The 26,495-nt window shown below is 45.2% G+C and overlaps 1 protein-coding gene across 5 annotated transcripts in view; it reads left to right on the top strand.

Moving 5' to 3' along the window:
* The window catches only part of LAMA3 (laminin subunit alpha 3), a 247,400-nt gene that overhangs the window by 115,355 nt on the left and 105,550 nt on the right, over positions 1–26,495 (top strand). For all 5 annotated transcript variants that reach the window (XM_065932447.1, XM_065932446.1, XM_065932445.1 and 2 more), the window contains 10 exons: positions 259–412; positions 10,303–10,463; positions 14,880–14,988; positions 16,651–16,748; positions 17,925–18,069; positions 19,910–20,036; positions 20,119–20,258; positions 22,125–22,240; positions 23,835–24,046; positions 25,003–25,207. In XM_065932447.1, the coding sequence (XP_065788519.1) occupies positions 259–412; positions 10,303–10,463; positions 14,880–14,988; positions 16,651–16,748; positions 17,925–18,069; positions 19,910–20,036; positions 20,119–20,258; positions 22,125–22,240; positions 23,835–24,046; positions 25,003–25,207 (1,467 nt within the window). The remainder of the gene's footprint in view (positions 1–258; positions 413–10,302; positions 10,464–14,879; positions 14,989–16,650; positions 16,749–17,924; positions 18,070–19,909; positions 20,037–20,118; positions 20,259–22,124; positions 22,241–23,834; positions 24,047–25,002; positions 25,208–26,495) is intronic.

Genomic DNA, 26,495 nt, shown 5'->3' with positions numbered 1-26,495 from the left:
GTACGCTCAGGGTCATGCATCTAGTGAGGGGAAGAGCTTACAACGAATCTGTGTTTGTGGACCACTGCTTCTCCCATTCCTCATGCAGATAAAAATTTATCACACAGTTCCTGTAGTAAGCACTTAGTAAGAGTTTGTTGAAGAGTGATGAGTGAATGAATGAATACTCGGGATGGATAGAAGTCCTGGGGAATGAACTTTGATCCTTTGTGTTATGTTCTCAGTTGTAACTGTTGTATTTTGTTGTTGTTGTTGAAGTTGTTTGCTTTACCAGCATTTGCCAGTAACCCGATTCCCCTGTGCCCTGGCTTGCGAAGCCAGACACTTCCTGCTTGATGGGGAGCTGAGACCCTTGGCAGTGAGGCAGCCCACCCCCGCACACCCAGTCATGGCGGACCTCAGTGGAAGAGAGGTGAGGCAGCCTTTTTTTGTTTTTCTATCAGATATTTTACCACCTCCCTGTCCTTCTGCTGAAAACCCTTGGCCACAATTGCATCTCATATTCAGGTAAATCTGGAAGACTTCCCCAGAGGTGTTAATTAAAGGTGTGCTGAGTCCTCTGGTTCAGGCTGGGGTTGGGCAGTCCACCACGCTGAGCCGTGGGAGGGCTAGTCTTCCAGCACTTTCTGTACATGGCAGGCAATGTAAACAACTTCAGAATTCTTTCCTTTTGATTCTTTGGACTTACAAGGGGGCATCATGTTCGCCCTGATTCAGGGCATGATCTCTCTACAAAGCCTCCAGAAATCACACAGCTCACCCTAAAAGGATACAATGCTCACTGACTGCTCATCCCCTCCGGCTAGACAATTCCTAGCAGCTGAATTCCTTGAGCTCAGATTCTGGAACTGCAACACCCAAAGGTACCTCCTTCCTGGCTCAGAGGACAGGTTACTACAGGTCTTGGCATTGCTTTTCTTCCAGGAGTTCTTTGAGCCTCAAAACAATTTAAGACTGTACACTTTTAAGATTTGAGTTAGAAGTACTGTGTATCAACAATAAGAACTCATTACTTCAAAATGAACACACACACACACACACACACACACACACACACACGAAAAAACAAAACCTTTCTCTACAATGTTTCCATTCCTTCCTTTTTACAGTGTTCTCTGTTTTGTACCCTTAAGTAAAACGTTCATCTGGGGGATTAAATCCGTGAAATGAAAATATATGCGGTGTTCTCACTCACCATTTAGATGTGTATCTTTTTGCAAACTACATTCCTGACATTTTCAAGGTAGAAAGCTGTAGGAGTTTAATGGTATTTCTTAAGTTTAGTCTTTATTTTAATTTGAGTTTTTATTTTACAACTATTAGTTTTACCAAAAAAGTATTTTGTTGTTCAGTCACTAAGTTGTGTCCAACTCTTTGTGACCTCATGGACTAAAGCATGCCAGGCTTCCCTGTCTCCCCACTCTCTCCTGGAGTTTGCTCAAGTTCATTTCCATTGAGTCGGTGATGCTCTCTAACCATCTCATCCTCTGTGCCTTCTTCTCCTTTCTACTTGTTATAATAAGAAAAGCAATATGCATGAATATATATGGAATCTATAAAAATGGTACAGATGATCATATTTGCAAAACAGAAAGAGACACAGACATGGAGAACAATCTTATGGACACCAAGAGGGGAAAGGGGGTTAGGGATGAGATGAATTGGGAGATTAGGATTGACATAATTACTTCCCCTATCTCTCAGCTGTAAAGAATCCACCTACAATTCAGGAGACTCAGGTTTGATCTCTGGGTGGGAAGATTGCTTGGAAAAGGAAATGGCAACCCACTCCAGTATTCTTGCCTGGGCAATCCCATGAATAGAGGAGCCTGGCGGGCTACAGTCCATGGGTCATAAAAGCATTGGACACGACTGAGTGACTAAACAACAACAACATAGAATAGATAACTAGTGAGAGCCTACTGTATAGTTCAGGGAACCCTACTCAGTGCTCTGTGGTAACCTAAATGGAGAGAAATCCAAAAAACAGAAGATATATATATTTGTTGCTCAGTCACTTAGTCGTGTCTGACTTTTTGCAACCCCATGGACTGCAGCACGCCAGGCTTCCCTGTCCTTCACCTCTTCTGGGGCTTGCTCAAGCTCACATCTATTGAGTCGGTGATGCCATCCAACCATCGCTTTCTCTGTTGTCCCCTTCTCCTCCTGCCTTCGATCTTTCCCAGCATCTGGGTCTTTTCTAGTGAGTCAGCTCTTCACATCAGGTGACCAAAGTATTGGATATATGATAGGGATAGCTGATTTACTTTGCTGTAGAGTAGAAACTATCATAACATTGTAGAGGAAATATACTTCAATAAAAATTAATGTAAAAGAAAAATATGCATAAGGAAAAGCAAAATGATCTTACTTCCTCTCCATTCTAATCTTCGGTCCACTGTCTCTCTCCCTACCCCTGTGGTGTGTGTGTATACAGATGCACATACATGCATACACATCCACAAATATGTGTGTGTGTGTGTACCCCACATAGGAGGGAGGTACCGTTGGGAAGGGCTGATGTCCAGGAAGTAATGCTGATGATTCATCAGGAGCTGTTCCTGCCCCTGACTTACCTGGAGCCATAACTCTGAGCTGTTCTATTTGCATGATGTATGCAACTCAGCCCTGGGCTGTCCAGTTTTATTTAAAAATCGTTTTTTACTGTTTTATCTGAAGGCCTGGAGACTTATGCTGTCTGATTCAGTAGCCACTAGCTCCATGTGGCTATATATATTTTAATTAATGAAACTTAAGTAAAGCTAAAAATGCAGTTCTTCAGTTGCACTAACCACATTTCAAGCTCTCAGTAATCGTGTATGTCTAGTGCCCACTGTATTGGACAGCACACATTACAGAATATTTTGCCATCACAGAAAGCTCCATTACACAGCATTAATAAAGCATTAAGATCACGGTGCTAAAAATCAGAGACTAACAGAGTTTGTTGTTGTTGTAAACAACAACAGCTAGAGTTGGACTCTTTGTGACCCCATGGATTGTAATCCACCGGGTGCCTCTGTCATGGGATTTCCCAGGCAAGAATACTGGAGTGGGTTGCCATTTCCTTCTCCAGCGGATCTTCCCAACCCAGGGACTGATCCTGTATTGGCTGTCCAGTTCTCTACCGCTTAGTCACCAGGGAAGTCCAACAGAGTTAGCGAAGGTCTTAGGAGTCATCCGATCTGTCTTCCTGGAAAAAATTATTTCTACATTATCCTTGTCAGATATTGATTCATTTAGCCTCTGTTGAATACTTGAATTGATGGGGGACTCACTTCTTTTAGAGGTAGCCTAATGCAACACCTGTGGTACCCTTTTAACCCAGAAACTTCTCTGGGAAACTTTGCTGAGTTATTCCTTTGATAAGTTATTTCTTTATCTTTAGCCCACCTTTTCAATATCCTTATCTAGTTTTATGTTTTGAGAGATTTCTTAGATTTTTCTCTTCCAACTCCAACCACAACAGCAACCTCAACCTCAGCCCAAACCTACACATACACACACACACACACACACACACACACACGTCTCATCTTTCTTTGGTTTGTTCAATTAGTTAACATCCAATTACATTCTAGCTTCCAAATTTTTCATGTCTCTGGTCTGTTATTTTCCTCTTCTCTATTCTCTTTTCTTTGTGGGTTTATGATTCAAAAAATATTTCCCCTTATTTTTGTGGATTTCTGAGAGCGAGGGTCAGTAAATAGGTGTGCTATATCCTATATGTTTAACCAGAAGTTCCAGGATGTACTTTGTGATGTTCTGAAGTTTCATTTTGATGTGTTTAGGTGCAGATTTATTTTTATTATTTTAGTACTCAAAGTACAATTTCATGTGAAGAGTCATGTCTTTTATACTGAGAATTTTTTGGATAGTATCTCTACAGATATTACTTTGCTGCAAATCCTTTCATCTTCTTTTCTTAAAGTCAGACTGGAAGAATGTTGGAGCCTCTCAATCTGGATCTAAACTGCTCTTTCATATTTGTATGTTTCTTTGGCTCTTTACACTGCTTTTTGAGTGACTTCCTCAAGACTCTCTTAGAATCCATGAATGTTCTAGTTCACCATCTCTAGTCTAGATTTTATTCAGCTTCCCAATTCCATGTAACATGTACTTTTCATCTCAAAAGATTTCTTACTAGCTCTTTCTTATATTTACTTTTTTCTTGTTTCTCCTCTGCCAATTTTTACTTCATAATTTCATTTACTTTTTAAAGAGGAGTTGCTCCATTAATCTTTTTGAGTTTCTCAACATCCTTGGAGCAAGGTATAGTTTAGAATTTAGAATTTTTATTTAAAATTTTAAAAAGATTGTACACACATATATAACATCTATAGTGGGTTCTGGAACAGTACCTTGTAGTCAGACAGGTTAAAATTTTTCCAGTGAAAAGCATGAATAGACACACCATGGGAGGTACACGAAGACTATATATATGGAGTTAGTTCAGGTCAGATTTTACCACCAAGTGATGACTGGTTAGAGTTAGGTCAGGTTTTGCAACCAAACACGTTTGAAAACAAGTTTTCCTTTTCAGACTTTTGGGGTTCTAGATTAGGGACCAGTGTACTTATTTTAAAACTTCTCCAGACTTTCATAAAGTTTATTTCATCTGAGGTAAACTCATCTTCACTTGACGATATATTATAGCCTGTATTTTTTTTTAAAAAAAAAGAGAAAAATTCTTTTTTTCCTAAATATTTATGTATTTATTGGCTGTGCTGGGTCTTAGCTACCACATGTGGGATGTGGGGTTCCCTGACCAGGGATCAAACCCAACCCCCCACATTGGGAGCATGAGGTCTTAGCCACTGGACTACCAGGGAAGTCCCCTTGACTGTTGTTAACATTAGATTTCTTTATGTTGTGAAGGCTTATTTTGTTTGCTTACCAGCTTACTTTGAATAAGAGGTTTCTATCTTCTCCCTCTTTCCCTACATCCGTCTCAGTTTGGCCTGTCTGTCTGGGTCTCTGTACCCTTAGCCCAGAGCCAGGCATAACGATGTGCCAATGTCTCTTATTGTGGTCCTGGGAATAGTGCAGATTCAGACACTGAGCCCGTGGGTGCTTAACTCAGTTCTTGGTCCTGGGCCTCATCTTGGATCTTTGTTTTCCACATCCCACCATTTTTTATAAAGCTGAAACCCAGATGGCAGGTTTTCAATGATTTTTTTTTTCTTCTTCAGCTTTTCATGATGTGAAGGAACCTTCATCCTTTGGCTTCAAAAAATGAGCCTGGATCTGGCCCCTGTCTCATTTGAAGCATTTTTAGTTCTCTTTACTCTGCATATTCTGAACTGCTGGCCCACGCAGCCTGCTTCCGGACTGGAGAACAACAAGCCTGTGGCTTCAGCCCTGGTGCCATTTCAAGTTTTTCTTTTACTTATGTTCCATCATCTGTCTCCTTTTAATCCCAAACTTCTTTTGTTGTTGTTGTTGTTCTACTATTAAAACATTATTTGGTGGCTCAGGTGGTAAAGAATCTGCCTGTGATGCGGGAGACCTGGGTTCAGTCCCTGGGACGGGAAGATCCCCTGGAAAGGGACATGGCAACCCCCTCTGGGGTTCTTGCCTGGAGAATTCCATGGACAGAGGAGCCAGGTGGGCTACAGTCATGACTGTAGGGTTGCAAAACAAACAAACAAAAATCCTTTTTTACAACTAATACACACCCATAGTTGCTGTCTCTTGGAGAAGGGGTACAGCAAATATGAATTCCTGTGCCGTCTGAACTGAAAGTCATCCCACATTTTAAAAATGCTAAGTTCTGTCCTATTTTTGCTTCCCTGATAGCTCTGTTGGTAAAGAATCTGCCGGCAATGCAGGAGACCCTGGTTTGATTCCTGAGTTGGGAAGATCCCCTAGAGAAAACAGCTACCCACTCCAGTATTCTGGCCTGGAGAATTCCATGGACTCTAAAGAGTCAGACCCAACTGAGTGACTTTCACTTTCATCCTGTTTTTATGAAAACCCTACTTCCCCTTCCCACAATCCTTCAACCACTGCTCCATAACTCTCTGTCCCTTCAAAACCAAGAATCATCTAGATTCACAATTTCTAATTCTTTACTTTCCATTCATTCCTCAACCCACACCAGTCTGACTTTCACCTCCCAGTCCCATTAATTTTTTTTGGTGGTGGGGGGCAGGATTTCCAGTGATTGTGTTAGTGTTGCTCTGCTAAGTCCAATGGATATTTTCCAGTCTTCATCTATTCAACTTCTCAGCAGCTTTCAATACTTGTTGAATACGCCTTCCATTTAAAAACAGTCTTTTTGCCTTGAATTTAAAAGCAGAATTTAAATTCCAGAACTTAAGAGCAGACTGGGTCTCGTTGTACCTCTCTGGCTGCTTCCTCAAACTATCATTTGTAGGCTTGTCCTCCTGTGTCTAGGCATTAAATGTTAGAATTTATTGAGGTTCAGTCTTAGCCCTTGTTTTACGCTGTAGTCCCTCCCTAAGCAGTGTCTGTTGTGTTAGGTACCAGTTCTACACAGGTGATTCTCAAATTGATATGTCCAGTCACACCTCCCATTTTATAGACAGAGTAGCACAGCCCACTTCCTTCACGACATTACCTCTTAGATATCTCAGTTGTTGTTGTTGTTGAGTCACCCAACTGAACAACACCCATGTTTGACTCTTTGAGACCCCATGGACTGCAGCACGCCAGGCCTCCCTGTCCATCACCATCTCCCAAATTTTGCCCAAGTTTATGTTCATTGCATTGGTGATGCCATCTAGCCATTTCATCCTCTGATGCCCTCTTCTCCTTCTGCTCTTGATCTTTCCCAGCGTCAGGGACTCCAATGAATCATCTATTCACATCACATGACCAAAACACTGGAGCTTTAGCTTCAGCATCAGTCCTTCCAGTGAATATTCAGGGTTGACCTCCCTTAAGATTGACTGGTATGATCTCCTTGCTGTCCAAGGGGCTTTCAGGAGTCTTTTCCAGCACCATATTTTGAAGGGGCATTCTTTGATATTCTGCCTTCTTTATGGTCTAGCTCTCACAACTATACGTGACAACTGGGAAGACCATAGCCTTGACTATAGAGACCTTTGTCGGCAGAGTAACGTCTCTGCTTTTCAACACACTGTTTAGGTTTGTCATCCCAGAGGGATCTCAAATTCCATTTAAGAGTTCCTTAAGTAAATGGCTTCACCATCCATGTAAATACACAAACCCAGGCCCTGGAGATCCGGTGGTTAAGACTTACCTAGTCTTAAGACTTATCTCCTGCATTGGCAGGAAGATACTTTATACTGCACCACCTAGGAAGCCTTCAAAGATAATAACTGATAAATAGCAACAGTAGGGTTTCTGTTTTCTATCATTTGCATCTTTTTTCTGACTCCTCAAAACCCATTTCTATCATCAGATATATTCAAAACCCTACCAAGTCTTCCAAAAGCCAACCCATATGGCTTGGAGTAGAAAGAGTAATAGAAATTTATAATAGAGTGCTATGATAGACCTGGAAGCCAATAATAACTCCTGGGAGAAAGCTCATCATTGGCCTTGTGTGTTTCATGGTGGGGTAAAGACAGACAAGCCCTCATTTGGAGATCCCAGGGGAGAGATGTTGGTAATTACCTCTCCATGTGGACCAGTGGCGGCATCATATTTCACCGTATAACAAGTGGGAAAGTGGTGTAGGTAATCTACGTTTTCTCCTGGAGGGAAGTCTTTCTATTATTTAAGTGATAGAAAAATCACTGTGAAAAAGAAGCAGGTGTGAGGTTCAGAGCTGTGTGGAAGGAACAGCAGATGTGAATTTCCTGAAGAAGACCAGAGGCAGGAGGATTTTAATTAAGTGTGGTGAAGCTTGACAGGCCCTGAGCTTATGGGCTGAAGTGGGTTAAACTGCCTAAGTAGTTCTGATACTGACTCGGGAATTAAATGTGCACCACATTTTGATCTAGTGATTCTAATTCCACTTCTAGGAGTCTTACAGAAATACTAGCAAAAGGATATAGATCCTGAGATAGATGTAAACAGGCTTCCCTGGTAGCTTAGACGGTAAAGAATCCGCCTGCAATGCATGAGACCTGAGTTTGGTACCGAGGTCAGGAAGATTCCCTGGAGAAGAGAATGGCTACCCACTCCAGTATTCTTGCCTGGAGAATCCCATGGACAGAGGAGCCTGGTGGGCTACAGTCCATGGGGTCACAAAGTGTCAGACATGACTGAGCGCCTAACACTTTCCCTTTCTTCCATAGATATAAATGTGGATATATACTTATGTATAGAGATATAGATAGATGATCATATAGCCTTATATGTTTTAGGAAAAATTAGAGCTAACCTAAATGTCTATCAGTAGGGGATTAGTTAAATAAATGATTTTACATTTGTGCTGTGGAATAGGAGGAAGGGCAGATCTTAGAAGAGTGAAGTATGTTTGTGTGGCGCACTACATACTACTGATTTAAAAACAAAAGTCATGGCAAAAAGTAGTAACCACAGTTACAATCATCACTGTTTATACAGTGCATGTTTGTGCGTGTGTGTTAGTCGCTCAGTCGTGTCTGACTCTTTGCAACCCCATGAACTGTAGTCCGCTAGGTTTTTCTGTCCATGGAATTCTCCAGGCAAGAATACTGAAGCGGGTAGCCATTTCCTTCTGCAGGAGATCTTCCCAATCTAGGGATGGAACCCAGGTCTCCTGCATTACAGACAGATTTTTTTTTTACCATCTGAGCCACCAGGGAAGCCCCTTATACAGGGCTTACAACAGGCCAGATACAGTTCTAAGAGCTCATCCCATATTAATTCACTTAATCCTGATAATCTTAAGAGGTGGGCACTGTGTTATCCTTATTTTTACACAGGAGGATACTGAGACATACAGATGTTAAGTGACTTGCTCCAGGACACACAGTTGGAAGCAGTGTAATTCCAGACTCCAGGCTCCTAGCCACTAGGTGATGCCAGGGCTGGGCATGCTTCTTCTGTAAAGAGCCAGGTAGTGAATATTTTCAGCTTTGTAGCCCATCGAGGCATACTTCCATTCCTTTTATCTCCCACTGGAAATTCCTTTTTACTTCAGGTTTTAAAGTATCTTTGGCCTTGAGAAACAAGGCAGATATATGGGTAATAATACCAAACCTGGGTCCAGCTGCTCGCCGCTCAAAAGCCATCAAAGAGGCCAGGATGGTGGAAAAAGAAAGTGTGCTTTATGTTGCATGCTGGCAGCAGCAGGAGGGGCAGGGGGGACAGGCTCCTGTCCATAGGCTGGCTCCTTCCACTGACCATGAGTGGTCAAGAGCTTTCATAGACAGAGGGAGGGGGCTACATGCAGAAATCACACACTCAGCCCTGACAGTCAGCTTGAAATTGGTCACTGGCGATCTGACCAGTGTCTTCTTGATTGTTTCAATAGATTTAATATGCAGTTCCAGGGTCAATTTGTTTCAATTTCTGGAGGCCAGTTCTTGCAGTTGTGGCATCTCATGTCATGACTGTGGTCTGGTTATCGTGTACTTCACTTCTCCACTTGGTGAGGATTTCAATATCTATAAGACAGCTCACAGGATATGGCTCAGGATATTATCTATAGCCCTTGAGAAGGAACTAAAAGTCCTTGACTATCTGTAGTGACTCCATTATGGTTATTTGGTCTCCTTTGACTGTTTTCCATTGTTTCTGCATTTTCTCACTTCTCTGATTAAACATTCTTTGGCTAAAGTTTTTCCACAGATAAACGACAAGCAGAGGACGTGGTCGGGAGGAAGGATCATAGAGTCCTGCTCCTTTTCAGTAGTAGGAGTAGACACCCCTATTAGTAGGGTCATCAGATTTAGACAATAAAAATACCGGATGCCCCCATTTAGTTTGAATTGTAGTTGAGCTATAATTATGTATTGTTTATCTGAATTTCAAACTTAACAGAGCACCCTGTATTTTATCGGGGATCTCTGCCTGCAGGACCACATTTCTTACTGAGTGCTCCATCACTCAGTCGTGTCCAGCTCTCGGCTGCCCCGTGGACTGTAGCCCACCAGGCTGTTCTGTCCATGGGATTTTCCAGGCAAGAATACTGGAGTAGGTTGCCATTTCCTACTCCGGGGATCTTCCCGACCCAGGGATCGAAAAGATCCTGTGTTTCTGGCGTCTTCTGCATTGGCAGGCGGATTCTTTACCACTAGCACCACCCAGGAAGCATCATGTTTCTTACTGTGATGACATATAAAACTCCTCCCAGGGGTCCGCTCAGCCCCAGTTTCGCTGTTGCCTGTGGAGACGCATCCAGTGCATCTCACGTCTCCAACATCTCGGGCTCTTTGACAGGTGGAGCTGCACCTGCGGCTGCGGGTCCCACGGGTCGGCCGATACGTCATCATGGTCGAGTATGCCTCGGAAGCAGAGCAGCTGTCTGAGGCCACAGTGCACGTGCAGAGCCCCGGGGCTGACCTGGTAGGCCGGGTGGACGTCTACAGCTGCAAGTACAGGCAAGTGTCCTGCCCTGGGGCGTCCGCTCTAACTGAACAGGCAGGAGGTCAGCCGTGGGAACTTTGGTTTTTATCTGACTTGGGAAATTGTTCCCTTTTTGAGGTTGAGCTTGAGAACCAGCAGGGGATGAGTTTTGCGATCCAGCATCACCCCTGCTGTGCTATTGGAAGTCTTCTCCGTAGGCAGCGCCTTAAAAATCTTGCATTTTCTAGAAAAGCTGCATGTTCTACTTAGCATTTTGGCTCAGATTCACAAGAAGCAGGGGCTTCCCTGGTGGCTCAGACAGTGAAGAATCTGCCTGCAATGCAGAACACCCAGGTTTGATCCCTGAGTCAGGAAAATTCCCTGGAAAAGGGGATAGGCTACCCACCCCAGTATTCTACCTGGAGAATCCAATGGACAGAGAAACCTGGAGTCACAGAGTCAGACAACTGAGTAACTAACACACTCACACCCACAAGAAGCAGCACAGTCTTTTTGTTTTATTCTGTCGCCCCCATGGCAGGCACTGAACCCAGGGCCTTTCTCTCAAACACGGTGTAGAGTTCATGCGTGCCTGGCACATTCTCCATTACTCCTGCATTCGCAACATGCCATTAAGAACTGGGAGTTATTAATGTTTGACGAGCATCACGTGAAAAATAATTTGACAGAGGAATCTCAAATTCACCCTGATGAAGTTCGTCTCTTCCAAAAGCTCTGACAAGGATTTATTGAAAATCGTTTTCTTTGCATAATGACTCAAGATGTATGCAGATGTTCAGAGTATTCTTTGATTAGAGAATCAGTGCAAAGGATGTTTCCCCATGGAATTAATTGTAGAATAAATAGCACTGGAAGGCAGAGTCTCCTGAGAAAGCAGGTGGGGAACTACAGTATGCATGCTGTTTAATCATTTCAGTTGTGTCCATCTCTTTACGACCCTGGACTGTAGCCCACGAGGCTCCTCTGTCCATGGGATTCTCCAGGCAAGAATCTGGAGTGGATTGCTGTTCCCTTCTCCAGGGGATCTTCCCAACCCAGGGGTCAAACCCACAATTCTTGGATTCTTCAACACTAGTGCCATCTAGGAAGCCCTTACTGTAAGCCCTCCCAGTTCTCCACTCAGACTTTGAACATGTTGTGACCTCTGCACTCACATGCCTTGTGTCAAACCCAAGATGACTTGAGGAATTGGACACTCTCTCTGTATTGCAAAGAAAAGAACTTATGAAAAGTGTCACTTTTGGTAGCTTAGAATGGAAAATTTTATGAGACTTGAAATGGTTATTAAATGAATATCACACGCTCGGCAACCCTAAAAAATTAACTGTGAAGGCTTCTTTTCAAAATCTTAAAAAAAAATCTCATCTTTCCCTTTCTCTGGGATGATTAAAAAAAAAAACAAAGAATGTAATTATATTTGCATTTTTAATAGGAGTACCAGATGGCCCAGCAGAGTTCCTCCAGAATATTCTGTCATTTTATGAAAATACTAGTTTCATCTCTAGGTGACATTAGCAACCACCAGGATGTACATTTCCAGATGGGTGGTTCACCTCGCTATTGGAATCTGGGAGACTGTCACCCATGTGACCTGGGACAGGACTTCTATATAACCTGTCCATCCAAACCCACCCTCCAGTTCAGTTCTCTGACCCCTTCTGCCTTCCAGATCAGGGTTTGACTCCTCCTCTACTGGGTACAAAGTGGAGATGGCTCAGGACAGGAAAAAACCTTCCTTATGACCTTTGTGACTCTTGACTATCTCAGGAGAGGCTGAGACATCTATGCCAAGCAGAGGAGTGATTTCAAAACTGAAGAAAGGAAGGACCCTCTTCTGGGGATGCATAAGTCTGAAGCATTATTTCAGAACCTTTGCTGAGCTGTGGCTTTTTTTTTTTTTTAAGCTCCATGTCCTTTATTCTGTTTGTATCCTGTTTCAGACAGTATTGGTTACATGTGGCTATTTAAATATGTTTCTGTTCATTTGCGGGCTTCATTGTGTCTGACTCTGCAACTTCATGGACCTTAGTCTGCCAGGCTCCCCTGTCCAGGCAATAATGCTAGAGTGGGTTGCCATTTCCTCCACCAGTGGATCTTTCTGACCCAGGGTTTGAACCTGTGTCTCCTATATTTCCTGCATTGGCTGATGGATTCTTTACCACTGAGCCACCCAAGTTTAAATCAGTTTGAATTAAATGAAGGAAGAAGTTTAGCTCCTGAGGTTCACTAGCCACATGCCAAGTCTCAATAGCCATGTGTTTTTAGTAGCTATAATTCTGGATGGTGCAGATAGAGAATATTTTCATCACCTCAGAAAGTCTACTTGACAATGCAGCAGTCTAGACCATACTGTTTCTCCAGGCTGGTTTGCTCTCAACAGGACTTGAGATTTTTCTTTTAAATATTATAACAAGGCTCACCAGCAGCAGCATCTCTGGTGGCTCAGATGGTAAAGAATCTGCCTGCAATGCTGGAGACCCAGGTTCAGTCCCTGGGTCAGGAAGATCCCCTAGAGCAGGGATTGGCTATCCACTCCAGTATTCTTGCCTGGAGAATTCCATGGACAGAGGAGCCTGGAGGGCTACAGTCCATGGGGTTGCAAAGAGTAGAGCATGACTGAACAACTAACACTTTCACATTCATCAGTAAATTATTTAACTCCTTGTAATAAAGATAACAGACTTTATTTTTCTGGGCTCCAAAAACACTGCAGATGGTGACTGCAGCCATGAAATTAAAAGACGCTTACTCCTTGGAAGGAAAGTTATGACCAACCTAGATAGCATATTAAAAAGCAGAGACATTACTTTGCCAACAAAGGTCCATCTGGTCAAGGTTATGGTTTTTCCAGTGGTCATGTATGGATGAGATGTATGGATGTATGGATGAGAGTTGGACTGTGAAGAAAGCTGAGCGCTGAAGAATTGATGCTTTTGAACTGTGGTGTTGGAGAAGACTCTTGAGAGTCCCTTGGACTGCAAGGAGATCCAAACAGTCCATCCTAAAGGAGATCAGTCCTGGGTGTTCATTGGAAGGACTGATGTTGAAGCTGAAACTCCAGTACTTTGGCCACCTCATGTGAAGACTTGACTCATTGGAAAAGACCCTGATACTGGGAGGGATTGGGGGCAGGAGGAGAAGGGGACGACAGAGGATGAGATGGCTGGATGGCATGAGTTTGAGTAAACTCTGGGAGTTGGTGATGGATAGGGAGGCCTGGCATGCTACCGTTCATGGGGTCGCAAAGAGTCGGACACGACTGAGCGACTGAACTGAACTGACTGAATAAAGATAACACGTTGGTATAGGTAGCCATGTTGTTGTTTAGTCACTAAGTCATGTCTGGCTCTTTTGCAATCCATAGACTGTAGCCCTCCAGGCTCCTCTGTCCTTGGGCTTTCCCAGGCAAAAATACTGGAGTGGGTTGCCCTTTCTTCCTTCTGAATGGTGTTTTAAGGAGAGAAGTGCATGATATTCTGCAGATGATTTTGACTCCAGATGTGGTGACAGCACCGAAGTTCTCCATCGTTAGATTTCGAAGACAGTGTTGCATTAGACCAGGAATCACTTTTATTGTATTTAACCACTCCCAGGCAAGTCCCGTGGTATCTTTTCCTTTGTTTAAAATATTCCCTTTTTCTCTACTTTGCATGTCATGTGATCAGTGTAAGTGACCAGGCTACCAAGTACCGAAGTCCAAAAATATGGTGCAATTGGAAAATATTTGACCCATAAAAACCTATTTCAAATGACAGACCCTTTCAACATGGCAGCTTCTCCTGCTGAGGTTTGAACCTTTCCCAGAATTTCTCAAGTGAGGTCTGTGTTGTTAAAAAGCAATACCCCAGCAGAAAGGCAAAAGAATACCACTTTCCAAAATAATGCTGTGATAACTCTTGATAGCATAAGAGTTATCTCCACCTGCAATGCAGGAGACTGTGTTCGATCCCTGAGTCGGGAAGATCCCCTAGAGGAAGGACATGGCAACCCACTCCAGTATTCTTGCCTGGAGAATCCCATGGACAGAGGAGCCTGGAGGGCTACAGTCCATGGGGTTGCAAGAGTCAGACACGATTTAGCAACTAAACCGCCACTACCAACGATATTGGTCAATTTCCAAGAAGACTGCCTTAGAGATCAGACTTTACTGGCCCTTGGGCTGTTTCTCAGAAGACCAAACCAGATATTCCGTAAAACCAGTGGAGATGGTGATGGCCATCAGCCCTGAGAGGTACAGCTCAGAGCACAGAAAGAAGGTTCTTTTTCCCACACCAATGATGGGTTGCATCCGTGCTAAACTCCACCTGAAGGGAAGTTCACTGTTGGTGACCCAGTTATGAACAGGAGAAACTGAAGCACAATCAGCCACCTCACAGGGGTGGGAGGGAGACCAGGGGAACCAGGCTAAGAGAAACTGTTTCTTCTTGCAGCGTTCTGTGCCGCAGCGCTGTGACCGACGGCAGGGGTCGCCTCACCGTGTACGAGCTGTTAGCAGATGCGGACGTTCGGCTCAGAGCCCGGATGGCCCAATTCCTTCTGGTATGCTTCTGTTTTGGCCACTGATTTTTAGAAAAATTTTTTTTATTGATAAGCATATATACTTCTAAAGCTTATTGAAGTTTTGGCTGTGTTTGCATTACATCTATAAAATTAACCTGCAGAGAATTGCTGGAGTTACGATGTTTATTTTCCCATCTAGAAATCTGTCTTGCCCCTTCATTTGTTGGAACCTTTTCCTATAGCATACAGTAAAGTTCAGTCATCAAATTTGGACATGTTTCACAAAACTCCATTTAATTCATTTTTATTTGTTGTTACTATTATGAATGAAATATCTTTTGTCAGTATATCTCCTAATCTATTATTATTGCTGGTATATAGAAATGTCATTAGGGACTGTTTATTTTCTTTACTCTCTTATTATGTCTGTTAGCTTCTTTGCAGATTCCTTCAGAACTTTCAAGGTTGCAATCACCTGGTATTTTTTCCAGACCATTGTTGCTCTGTTTCAAGAAGAGTATTTTCAATTAATTAGATATATATTGTTATCAGTTAAAGTGCTAGCTTTTACAGATTACCCTTTTAATAGCATAACTTTAGTATTGAGAATTGTGATAAACAGAGACAGTGGGATCTGGGCTAAGAATGGGGTACTCAGATTTATAATAAATATCTCAGAGAACATAAGATTAAGTATGAAGCAACTTCCTGTTACTGCTAATATTAAGCATGTGTCACACCTGGGAAATGCCAGTCCAGCCTGTTCTAATATGTTTTAAATATTTGTGCTTGACAGTATTAGAAATGAACTTTCTCTTAAGAACTACCTGGAATTCATATTTTAAAAGTTATTATATGTTATATAACTCAAGACTTTTCTTTTTTTAAGGACAACTTTCTTTTTTGAACATAATGAGCCAAGTGAATCTTAACCCTTTCATCTTTGGAAATTGTGATGGGGCTGAAAGTTCTTCTTTTAAGCATAAGTTTGCCCTTTCTGAAATAGTCAGATGTCATTCAGAGTCAAGGCTGGCTAGAATAAAAGCTCCATGAAAGCAGGAGTGTGTCCATCTTGGTCTCATACGATCCCCCAGTCTCAGTGCCTGGCATATAGTAGGTGTTCAGTTAAAATCTGTTGTTACTGAATAGCTTTGTGACCTAGCCGGTTATAGTTATTGATTTAAAATGAAAAGTGGTATTAAGTTGTTGATTGAGTTTCTTCTGTCCCTCAGAAACTAGCTCTGGAGACAGAGTTCAGATATGCCTGTGATATGAGTCCTCCTCTATTGAGAAGGGTTATTTATAGCAGGAGCATCCGTCTTTCTGAACAGCAAGCTCCCCAACTGCCCACCACATCCGCCTCCCCCTGCCTAGGGGTCTCAGGAGCCAGCATCAGCCCAGGGCAGGGGAGAAGACACTGTCCAAAGTTGCTGACAGAGTTGTTTTGAACTTCCACATGATTTTATTTGTTTATATGATTATTCCAGGAACAATTTAATCAGTGATCCTGTATAACAGTAAAAGAATTTGTGCCCATGTAATGATGCCATAGAGAATGCTATCCTATGATACTTACTGCTGTAGAGTGATAGTTTTATTTTCTCTGGATGAATTCTTAGCTGTTTTCTTTGAAGTGCATGTTTGGTCATAACCTTGACTTGGGTGATAACTGGTATGTACCTTGTTATGTTTGTTGTACAGCATCAAATTTGTATCATACCCATTGAAGAATTCTCAACAGAATATTTGAGACCTCACGTCAAATGCATTGCCAGTTATGGGCGATTTGTTAATCAAAGGTAATGTGTTTCCTTCCTTTATCCCTTGTTTGTGCTTAGTGATACTTAATGCTTTTTAGGTTATGCTTTATATTTCACTTTAGAAGTGATCCCAGGCCAAGATGCTAAAAGCTGGTGGTGCATTTTTTTTTTAAAGAGCTAAATCATTTATCCCAGCAATTTTTCCAGAATTCCGTAACATCAGGAAGCTGACACAGTAGCAACTGGGGGAAATGGTTAAGCCTTGTCCTTGAGGGGAGTTACTCTGATTTCTATTCTGAGCTCTCACTAAGATCCAGTCTGTTCCAATCCTTTAATCTCTGTGTCTGAGACTTTTCATTTAAAAAACCATGAAAATAATGACCCATCTCACAACTATGTTATGAGAATTAGGTAACCAATGATTATTGGGATTTGGGGAAGGTTATTTGGATGTAGATTCAAAAATTCTTTAGGGACACAGTCATGATATCTTATGCGTCTTTATGGAAACCACCAAGACAATAAAATCTGGCTGTACCTGAAAGAAATGATGGCTGTTTGTTCTCTTTGTTTTTATATAGCTTTATGTCAGCGTTGATGTTTAGAGGTGAATAATGTTTCATTCCATTGATCTCATTTAGCAATAAATTTTAGTACTAGAGAGGGAAGTTTCAGTAAGTTTCCCTCTAGCTTCCTTTCCTTCAAAATTAAGATTTTTTTTCTGGACTGAGCTCATTGTATTAGGCAGGCAACTGGGATATTCTTGGCCAATCCAGAACACCAAATATCTTTGTATAAAGATCTCTGCAGACCTGTGGTTCATTGGATCCGTTTTTTTTAAGATTTTTTTTTATGTGGACCATTTTTAAAGTCTTTATTGAATTTGTTACAGTACTGCTTCTGTTTGATATTTTGGTTTTTTTGGCCACGAAGCCTGTGGGATCAAACCCACACTCCTTGCATTTGGGGGTGAAGTCTTAATTTCTGAACCGCTAGGGGAGTCCCAAATGGTTTTTTTTTTGGCTGCACTAGGTGGTATGTGGAACTTCCCCAGCCAGGGGTCAAACCAGCATGCCCTACAGTGGAAGCACAAAGTCTTAACCAGTGGATCCCCAGGGGAAGCCCTTCTCTGGGTCCTTCTGGTGCTTAGAGTCTGTCTCTTCACCAAGGGACAGTTCTTTGAGTTTGGTTATTTTTCCACATTCTGTTTTCTAGTGCCTTCTGTGTCTCCTTGCCCCCCGAAACTCCTCCGACAGCACTGATTTTGGATGTCCCGAGTGGTGGATCTTCCCCTCTCCTGCCTGAGGATCCTTCACCTCCTGCCGATACTGTTCTTGGGGTCACCTTGAAGGCCCCACAGGTAGGGTGACCCCGAGTATGTTTCTTCTGAACTGGTGGTTCTCAAAATGTGGCCCCAACCAGCTGCATCCCCCTGGCAACCCCTGGGAACTTGTTAAGAATGCAGATCTCCAAGCCTCACCCCAGAACTGCTGAGTCAGAAACTCTGGAGGGTGGCCCAGGAATCTGTGTTTTAACAGACTCCTCAAGGGGTGTTGGCTGCCCCTAAAGTTTAAGCACCTCTGTTCTCAACTGTGGAGAATCCCAGGAATGAGGCTTGCAGTTAGTTCTGTCTGGGGCCAGCCTATCCCGACGCGCTCTTTCTCTCTTGCATCTCTGTCTGGACGGTCATTTGGCAATTTTTCATAACCCATCTTAGGATATGTCATATTTGCATGGGCTACTGCTACTTAACATGGTTGAGTTTATTAATTATCTTCTTAAATGAGAACATAAGCACTTTTAGAAATCTAACAGATTTTTTTGCAACCCCAATTTGTAGGTAGGAAATTCCCAATAAACATGTATTGGTTAATCATCTAGAGCACAAAGATGAAATATATGAAGGGAACACATTTTTTTTCATCATAAAACACAGAATTGCAGGACTTAATGTTTGTTCTGATGACATGTCTTTTTCATCCTAGAGATGGCTCGTGTCGTTTCATGTTGCATTAAGATAGGAAATATACGGATTTGGGAGAAGAAATTTAATAAGATCCCATATGGAGTAAGCAGCCTAGAGTAGTAGGGGGAAATTAATTACAGTCATGACAATAGAGTTCTAGTCCTGGTTTTGCTATAAAATTAGTCCCTGACCTTTAGTAAGTTACTTACCCTCCAAGGCCCAGCTCTCATTTGAAAGATAATCTTTTATTGTTGCTATTCTTGTAGTTTTTTAATTATTATTTTGAGGTTTGGAAAGACTTATTACTCACATGGTGAGGCCTTCTGGGGAGAACCTGGCTCACACACAAGCCTGAGCGAGTGTTGGAGTCTGACCCTGGTTTTCATTAGTGGTTAGGCAGGGGCCTAGTGGGGTGGGGTGGGGTCCAGGTGAGGGCTCCCTCTCTCATGGGCTAGAATTCATGGGGTTTGAACTTCCCACCTCTGCCAAGGGATGAACATGTAGGCTTTCTTACAGCTTGTCCAGCTGTAGGACAAAAGGCAAAAGATGAATGATGGAGCTTGAGAACCATCAAACAGAAGAAAATGGAGTCTGACTCGTTGTTACATGGTTATTACAAGTGGTGCTTGAATGCTGGGAGCATTCTTGTTGCCTTTTGCACACAGAGCATGCATTTCTCTTGTGACGTACCTAGAAATGCAATTGCTCAGTTATATGTTTGGTAAAAACCACAAGTAGTTTCCCAAAGTGATTGTACCAAGTGAGACTCCCTGTAGTCTTGGTTATGGTTGTCCCACTGTTGGCTTATCCGTTCTGCAGCTGAAAGTCATGTGGTTGGTTTCCAGTTTGTGACTACAAATAAAGCTGCTACAAAGATTCAAGGGAAGGCTTTGTGTGACTATGGGTTTTTCATGTCACTTGGGTAAATTGCTGTTGTTCAGTCACTAAGTCATGTCTGACTCTCTGCAACCCCATAGACTGTAGCATAGCCGACTTCCCTGTCCTTCACTACCTCCTGGAGTTTGCTCAGACTCATGTCTGTTGAGTCGGTGATGCTATCTAGCTCATCCTCTGCCCGCTCGCCCCCTTCTTTTGCCTTCAGTCTTTCCCAATGTCCCAGTCTTTACTGGATAAATACCTGCGTTGTTTTGATTTTTATTCTTGAAATATCCTCTGATTCTAATTAGTAATAGCTCTGCAGCTTGAGAAAGTTTTTTTTTTTTTTTCCATCTAGAACCAGGTGACCCTTCAAGGACTAGTACCACGCCCAGGTCGGTATGTCATCATCGTCCATTTTTATCAACCAGCACATCCCACGTTCCCGGCACAGGTGTCTGTGGACGGAGGACGGCTGCAGTCAGGTGAGCTACGGGGAGCAAGGCGGGTTTGGGGGTTCACCTGTCCTGGCAGGGGTGTGACAGGACTGCCTCCCTCTGCCCCCAGGTATCTTCCGGGCCTCTTTTTGCCCCCATATGCTCGGCTGCCAGGACCAGGTGATCGCCGGAGATCAGGTTGAGTTTGACATCTCGGAGCCGGAGGTGGCCCTGACTGTGACGATTCCAGAAGGAAAGTCCTTAGTTTTGGTGTGTTCTGCTTTTTCCTCTCTTGCTCTTCATGTGCTTGCCTTGGTCGGCTGCTCTGTGTGTCTGTTCTGGCTCATGAGAGTAATTCCTCCAGGGAATTGAAGCCATGTTTATAGAAAAATATTTAAATATTACAGCTGCCTTTAGCAAAAAAAGATCTGTGGCAATTAAAATCAAGGGAAATCAGAATACTAGAGAAGCGACTGGGAAGAAAAAACTCTGCTGCATGAGCAATATGAGCTGTCTCTCTGTCTCCATCAGTCCCTCCTCACTCTCATCTGACAAGTCTCTCTGAGGCATTGAACACTCCTTTGTTCTTGAAACTATCTTGTTTTGGCTCCCATAGCTACTTTCTCTTGGCTTTCCCTGCTTTCTCTGGTGCTCCTTCAGTGAGTTCTCTTCCCCTTCATCCCTTCCATGTCAGCGTTCCCTTGGGCTTGACGCTGAGACCCCTTGTTCTAAGGTTTCTTTTCATGTGACGTCATCTGTGCCTGTTGATTCTGTTCTCCCCTCTGTAGGAATGATACCCACCCCTGTGACCTCACTTCTCATCTTTCCTGAGCTCTAGGACCATCTACTGTGCATCCCCATAGCCAGAGCACACACAGGTCCCTCCAGCTTAGCCTGTTACCTGCATAGACCCCAGGTGCCCTGTCCCCTATTTATCACCTTGGCTGGTGGAATCATGGTCACCCAATGCCTGTAAAGCCTCTGAGATCCAGCAGACACTGTCCAGGCCTGCCCCGCACCCTCCAATTCTTGCTCATGCCTCCTTTCTCTCTGAGGATGTCATCTCAAGGACAGGGGACTGACCATTCATTTTGTATCCCTGTGCCTGAAACACCATCTGGCACAGATGTTTGGCAATGTTTATTGAACTGAATAACCTGAGAGCAATAGACTCTGTAAACTGTCAGTGGGTGAGCAGTTGACAAAGATGGTTGAAATTTCCTGCAGCATTTGTTACTGGTGTGATCTGATTTATACAGGTACAGAGAATACAGGGCAGTATTTTTAAAGACTGAGGCCACAATTATTCATAATAGAGTATCTGATAGGGTAGGCATTTCAGGGGCAAGCCACCATATGAGTCTCCCTATTGGTCCTGCCATTTCAGTTTGCTTACTCTCTGAAAATACAGAATGAGGACTTCCCTGATGATCCAGTGGTTAAGACTGTTCACTTCCAATGCAGGGGTTCAGGTTTGATTCTTGACCAGGGAACTAGCTTCTACATGCTGCAACTGAGAGTTCGCATGCTACAACTAAAATGATCCCAGATGCCCCGACAAAGATCAACGATCCCTTGAGCCGTGACTAAGACCTGGCACAGCCAAATAAATATGAAAGAAAAAGAAATACTAAAAAATATAAATAAATAAATAAAAATACAAAATTCTACCCCCTGAAGATCCAGGGTCATCCCAGGGATGGATCACACGGAGCCCTGGACATCATAACAAGTCCTTGTCTCCTGTCCACCCAGCACCCAAGGCTCCTACTCCTCTGAGCAGGTGCTCCAGGGGGTCTGTCCTCCCAGCTCATTATCATTTCCCAAGGGGGAATGTGTCCTGAGCTTTCAACACTGAGTTACGGTTGCTTTGTGATTCTTCTTTTGTAAGTCCTGTTTCATGTGGTCTTGGACTTAACAGTAAAGAACTCTGATCTGGCAACCCACTCCAGTATTCGTGCCTGGAGACTCCCCAGTGACAGAGGAGCCTGGCAGGCTACAGTCCATGGGGTCACAAAGGGTCAGACATGACTGAGATGGTTTAACACAATCTTAGTGAAGAGAAAGCATGGTGGAGCAGTGGGTGTGCCGGGCTGCTGAAAATCCAAAGACATGCTGACACTTTCCCTTATTTAGGTCCGTGTCCTAGTGGTGCCTGCAGAGAATTACGACTACCAGATCCTTCACAGAAAATCACTGGACAAGTCACTGGAGTTCGTCACCCATTGTGGAGGAGACAGTTTTTATATTGAGTAAGTATCACTTTGTGTGAGGGATTCCTAGGTGGCATTAGTGGTAAAGAACCTGCCTGCCAATGCAGGAGACACAAGAGAAGCGAGTTTGATCCCAGGATCAAAAAGATCCCCTGGAGGAGGGCATGGCAACCTACTCCTGTATTCTGGCCGGGAAAATCCCATGGACAGAGGAGTCCTTAGGATTGAAAGAGTCGGACATGACTGAAGCGACTTAACATGCATACATCACTTTGTGGCATGGCCATGGGAGGCCTGAGGCTCTCCCACTTTCCCGAGCAGGAGGCCCGGGGAGGGGTGGCTCTGGGGTCTGTCTTCCTCTTCTGGGCACCCAAGGGAGCAGCAGTGCGTCCCAGATCCTCGGCACACACTGACCTGTGTATTATCTCATTATGTACATTTAGGCGGGATTTCCCTCTTCAACTCTGATCTCAGCAGATCACCCCCAAGCCGGGATTCACAGGCTGCTTGGGGGTTTCTCTTCCTCTTTGTTGCTTCCTGTCGGCCAACTTGGATTCCTGAAAGATACCACACAGGGTTTCCTCTCCGGCAGGGCACATTAGCCCTGATTCCCGCTCTCCTTTGCCCTCTGATCAGTGGGGAGCATTACAGAGGGCCGGGCCTCCCTACCCTCCCTCAGTGGGTTCCCGGATGCTAAGAGCCCAGAACAGCCCTGAGTGTCAGTTCCTGGCTTTCTCTCCTGCAGACCCCTCCTCCCTGCCCCCTTGTAGGTTTCCTGAGGAATCTGGGCCTCCAGAGGGTGGAAACCTCTTGTTCAGAAAATATTAAGAGCAAGGCCTCTGAGGTCAGACCGCTGTGGATTTGAGTGCCTGCTCCACCCTCCATAGCTCTATGGCCTCAAGAATGTTGCTTAACTTCTGGGAGCCTTTGTCATCTTACCTGTGAAATGGGACTTTGGCCTAATTGGTTGGGTGGTTATCAGGTTGTTGTTCACTCACTAAGTTGTGTCCAACTCTTTGCAACCCCACGGACTGCAGCACATCAGGCTTCCCTGTCCTTCACCATCTACCGGAGTTTGCTCAAATGTCCATTGAGTTGGTGATGTTATCTAACCATCTCATCCTCTGCCACCTGCTTCTCCTTTTGCCTTCGATCTTTCCTAGCATCAGGGGCTTTTCTAATGAGTTAGCTCTTACCATCAGGGGGCCAAAGTATTGGAGCTTCAGCTTATGAGGTTAATGAGGTGACGGGAAAACTTTTAACGTACATGTTCAGTAAAAGTTGACAATTCACCTCTTCCTCATTATTATCCTAATTGGTATATCATAGTACATGCAGGTATAAATTTTTTGGTGACTGCTGTATTGAGATAGAACCTATATACCATATAACTCATCCTATAGGTGAATCTTCACCCTTTTATTCCAGCCCTGTGATGAGTCCTGAAGTAGATGGGGGTGGGTGGGTGGCTGTCAACCACTGTAAGTCCAGGGGTGGTGTTTCCTCTCACTTTTTCCTAGACTCCAGAGCCCCTCTCCCAAAACACCGCTTGGTGGGGCGTGCGGGAAGGGGAAGGTGGGACCATTTCTGGGCATGCCTCCCAGGATCTCACTGTGCGTTCTTGTTCCCACAGCCCCCAGAGAGCTTCTGAATTCTGTAAGAACTCTGCCAGAACCCTGGTGGCTCTTTACCACGAGGGCGCACTGCCTTGCGAGTGCCACCCCGCTGGGGCCATCGGCCACCCCTGCAGCCCCAAGGGTGGGCAGTGCCCGTGCCGGCCCCACGTCATCGGGCGGCAGTGTACCCGCTGTCAGACGGGCTTCTATGGGTTCCCGCACTGCAAACGTAAGTGCGCGTTCGGGGCCGCCAAGGTCATCTCTGATCCAGGCAGATGGAGCCCACCCAGGGCAGGGCCTGTCCAGTTTCACTGTGCTGGGGACTCAACTGGGGATCTTGTGAGAGTGCAGATTCTGAGTCAGGAGGCCTGGGCTGGGGTCTGAGAGTCAACAAGTCCCGCAGCCACTCAGAGGATTCCCATGCCGCTGGTCCAGCGACCACACTCTGAGTAACAGGCTTCTAGAAAAGATAGATTTGTGTCTCCCGGGCTAGGGGAGCCAGGCCCTTGGCATAGCAGGTGAAGGGAAATAACCTCAAGCTTCAAAACACTGGACAGCTCAGCCCTCTTCCTAGTGGGATGGGTTAGGCTTCAGTTTTTGCAGCCTAACCACCAAAGCTTAGTTGAGGTGGGAGGAGACCCAGGGTCAGAGGGCACATCCTCACTGAGGAGGCCGTGGATCTTCGTCTAAGAATTGTCCTGCCGCCCTCGACAAGGGGCAGCCCAGGCCATGTGAGGAGTGCAAAGTCCCCGTGTGGAGGTCAGCCTTTGCCTGCCGCAGGCCCCATCCCTGATCTTGGGCCCAGTGCCCTGGGTCGACGTCAAGGCCCTTCAGGGAGACTGAGAGGAGCAGACCCTCTGACGAAGGCCAGGCCTCATGTTAGAATGACACACAGCGTCAGCCTGGGGGTGAGGGGCGGCTCCTGCAGGGGTCTCCCTTGTGGTCAATAGGTCCAGTGATGCCTCACTCAGCGTCTACACGCTGTGTCCACCCTCAGCATTGGATGTGGTTGGTCTTGGCCCCAAGAAAGGAGCCTTTCAGATCAACCACACTCAGCGATGCCATAATGAAGGAAAAACAAGACCTTACTCCCAGACACCCTTTGGAAGCTTCTGGAAATCCTGGCGGTGCAGTTTTGCTGGAGGTCAGGGGCGTCTAACCCTTACCCTCTTCATCCTTGGCCAGCTTGCAGCTGCGGCCGGCGCCTTTGTGAGGAGACGGCGGGGAGGTGCCTGTGTCCTCCGCGGACGGTCAGGCCCCAGTGTGACGTGTGTGACGTGCACTCCTTCGGCTTCCACCCCCTGGCCGGCTGCGAAGGCTGCAATTGTTCCCGGACGGGCACCGACGGGGCCACCACCCCAGAGTGCGACAGGGACCACGGGCAGTGCAGGTGAGGTCTGGGGGGCTAGCCTGTTGCATCCTGTCCGGGGAAGGGAAGCTGCTGTCGGCCCCGACTCGGGTCCTCGTTTGCTTCAGCACTGCTCGATGGCGCTCCCCACCCAGGACGGGCGTGGTGTGTGGAGTAACTGGTCCCTGGGGCTCAGGGTAGCCTGGCAGAGCCTGGGTAGGCAGGTCGCTGTTGCCTGAGGTCCCAGCAGCCTCACTGTTCTCTCCAGCCTCGTTCTGTGTGTGTACGTGCCGCGCGGATGATAAAGTGATCGGCTCCATCTCCTGGGTCATCGGGTGGGGAGCACCTCTTGGCCTGTACTGAGGTTTGTGCTCCGAACCTTCTGTCTCATAAGCTGCTAGTTTTGTTAAGGACGGTACATGATGAAGTCTAAAATCCGGATCCTGCTACCCTGACTCAGACAGGCGAGCTAGAGGCCGTGTGGGGGGTCTCCACCTGGGGGGGTCGGTTGTGGGGAGGGCTGCAGGGTGAGCAGTACCTGTTGGAGAGCCTGGCCTGTGAGGGGGGCTTCCCCCGGGCCCCCCACGCACAGCTGCTGAGAGATGAGAAGGAGAGGGCGGCTCAAACAGATGCTGTGGGGCCAAGAGGCTCTTCCAGCAGATCGGCTCCGCATATGAAACCAGAGGCTGGTGTCACGTGATCAGCCTGATCTGTGCAAGACTGGCGAGTACGCACAGGGGGTGAAGAAGAGGACCCTGTCTCCTAGAAGAAGAGGCTGGAAAGAATCCCACAGGAATTATGTGGCAGGGAGACCGAAGCAGATCTTTTTCCATCCAGGCGTGTGTGGCATGCGTGGCGTGCGCGTGTGCAGGAGACAACATGAGACTCGGGTCCCTTCTGAGTCCCCTCCACATCACCCCCATGCCCACCCCGGGTACCAGATGTCTGGGTCTGCGTCTGTGATCCGGGTGTGACAGCCGGAAGGGGCCGTGGCTGCTGCTTGCAGGCGCCGGCACCTCCAACTCCCCTGCAGCTGTATTCATTTCCTGAGGCCGCTCTGACAAATGACCACATGCTGGGTGTCTTCAGAGTCAAAAGGCTAAAGTCTGAAATCAACCCGACGGCACCATGCTCTTCCTAAAGGCTCCAGCAGAGACCCTGTTCCGTGCTTCTTTCCTTCCGGCCTTGTCGACAGTCCTTGAAATTCCTTGACTCTGCCTCTATCATCTTATACATTCTCCTTGTGCATTTCCGTCTTCACATGGGGGCCTCCTCTGTGTGTGTGTCTGTGTCTTTTCTTTCTTCTCTAGGCCTTTGATTTTTTTTTTAA

This window comes from Muntiacus reevesi, chromosome 4 (genome assembly GCF_963930625.1).
Source record: "Muntiacus reevesi chromosome 4, mMunRee1.1, whole genome shotgun sequence".
NCBI classification, from domain to species: Eukaryota; Metazoa; Chordata; class Mammalia; order Artiodactyla; family Cervidae; genus Muntiacus; species Muntiacus reevesi.
This window is presented reverse-complemented; position numbering and strand designations above follow the sequence as displayed.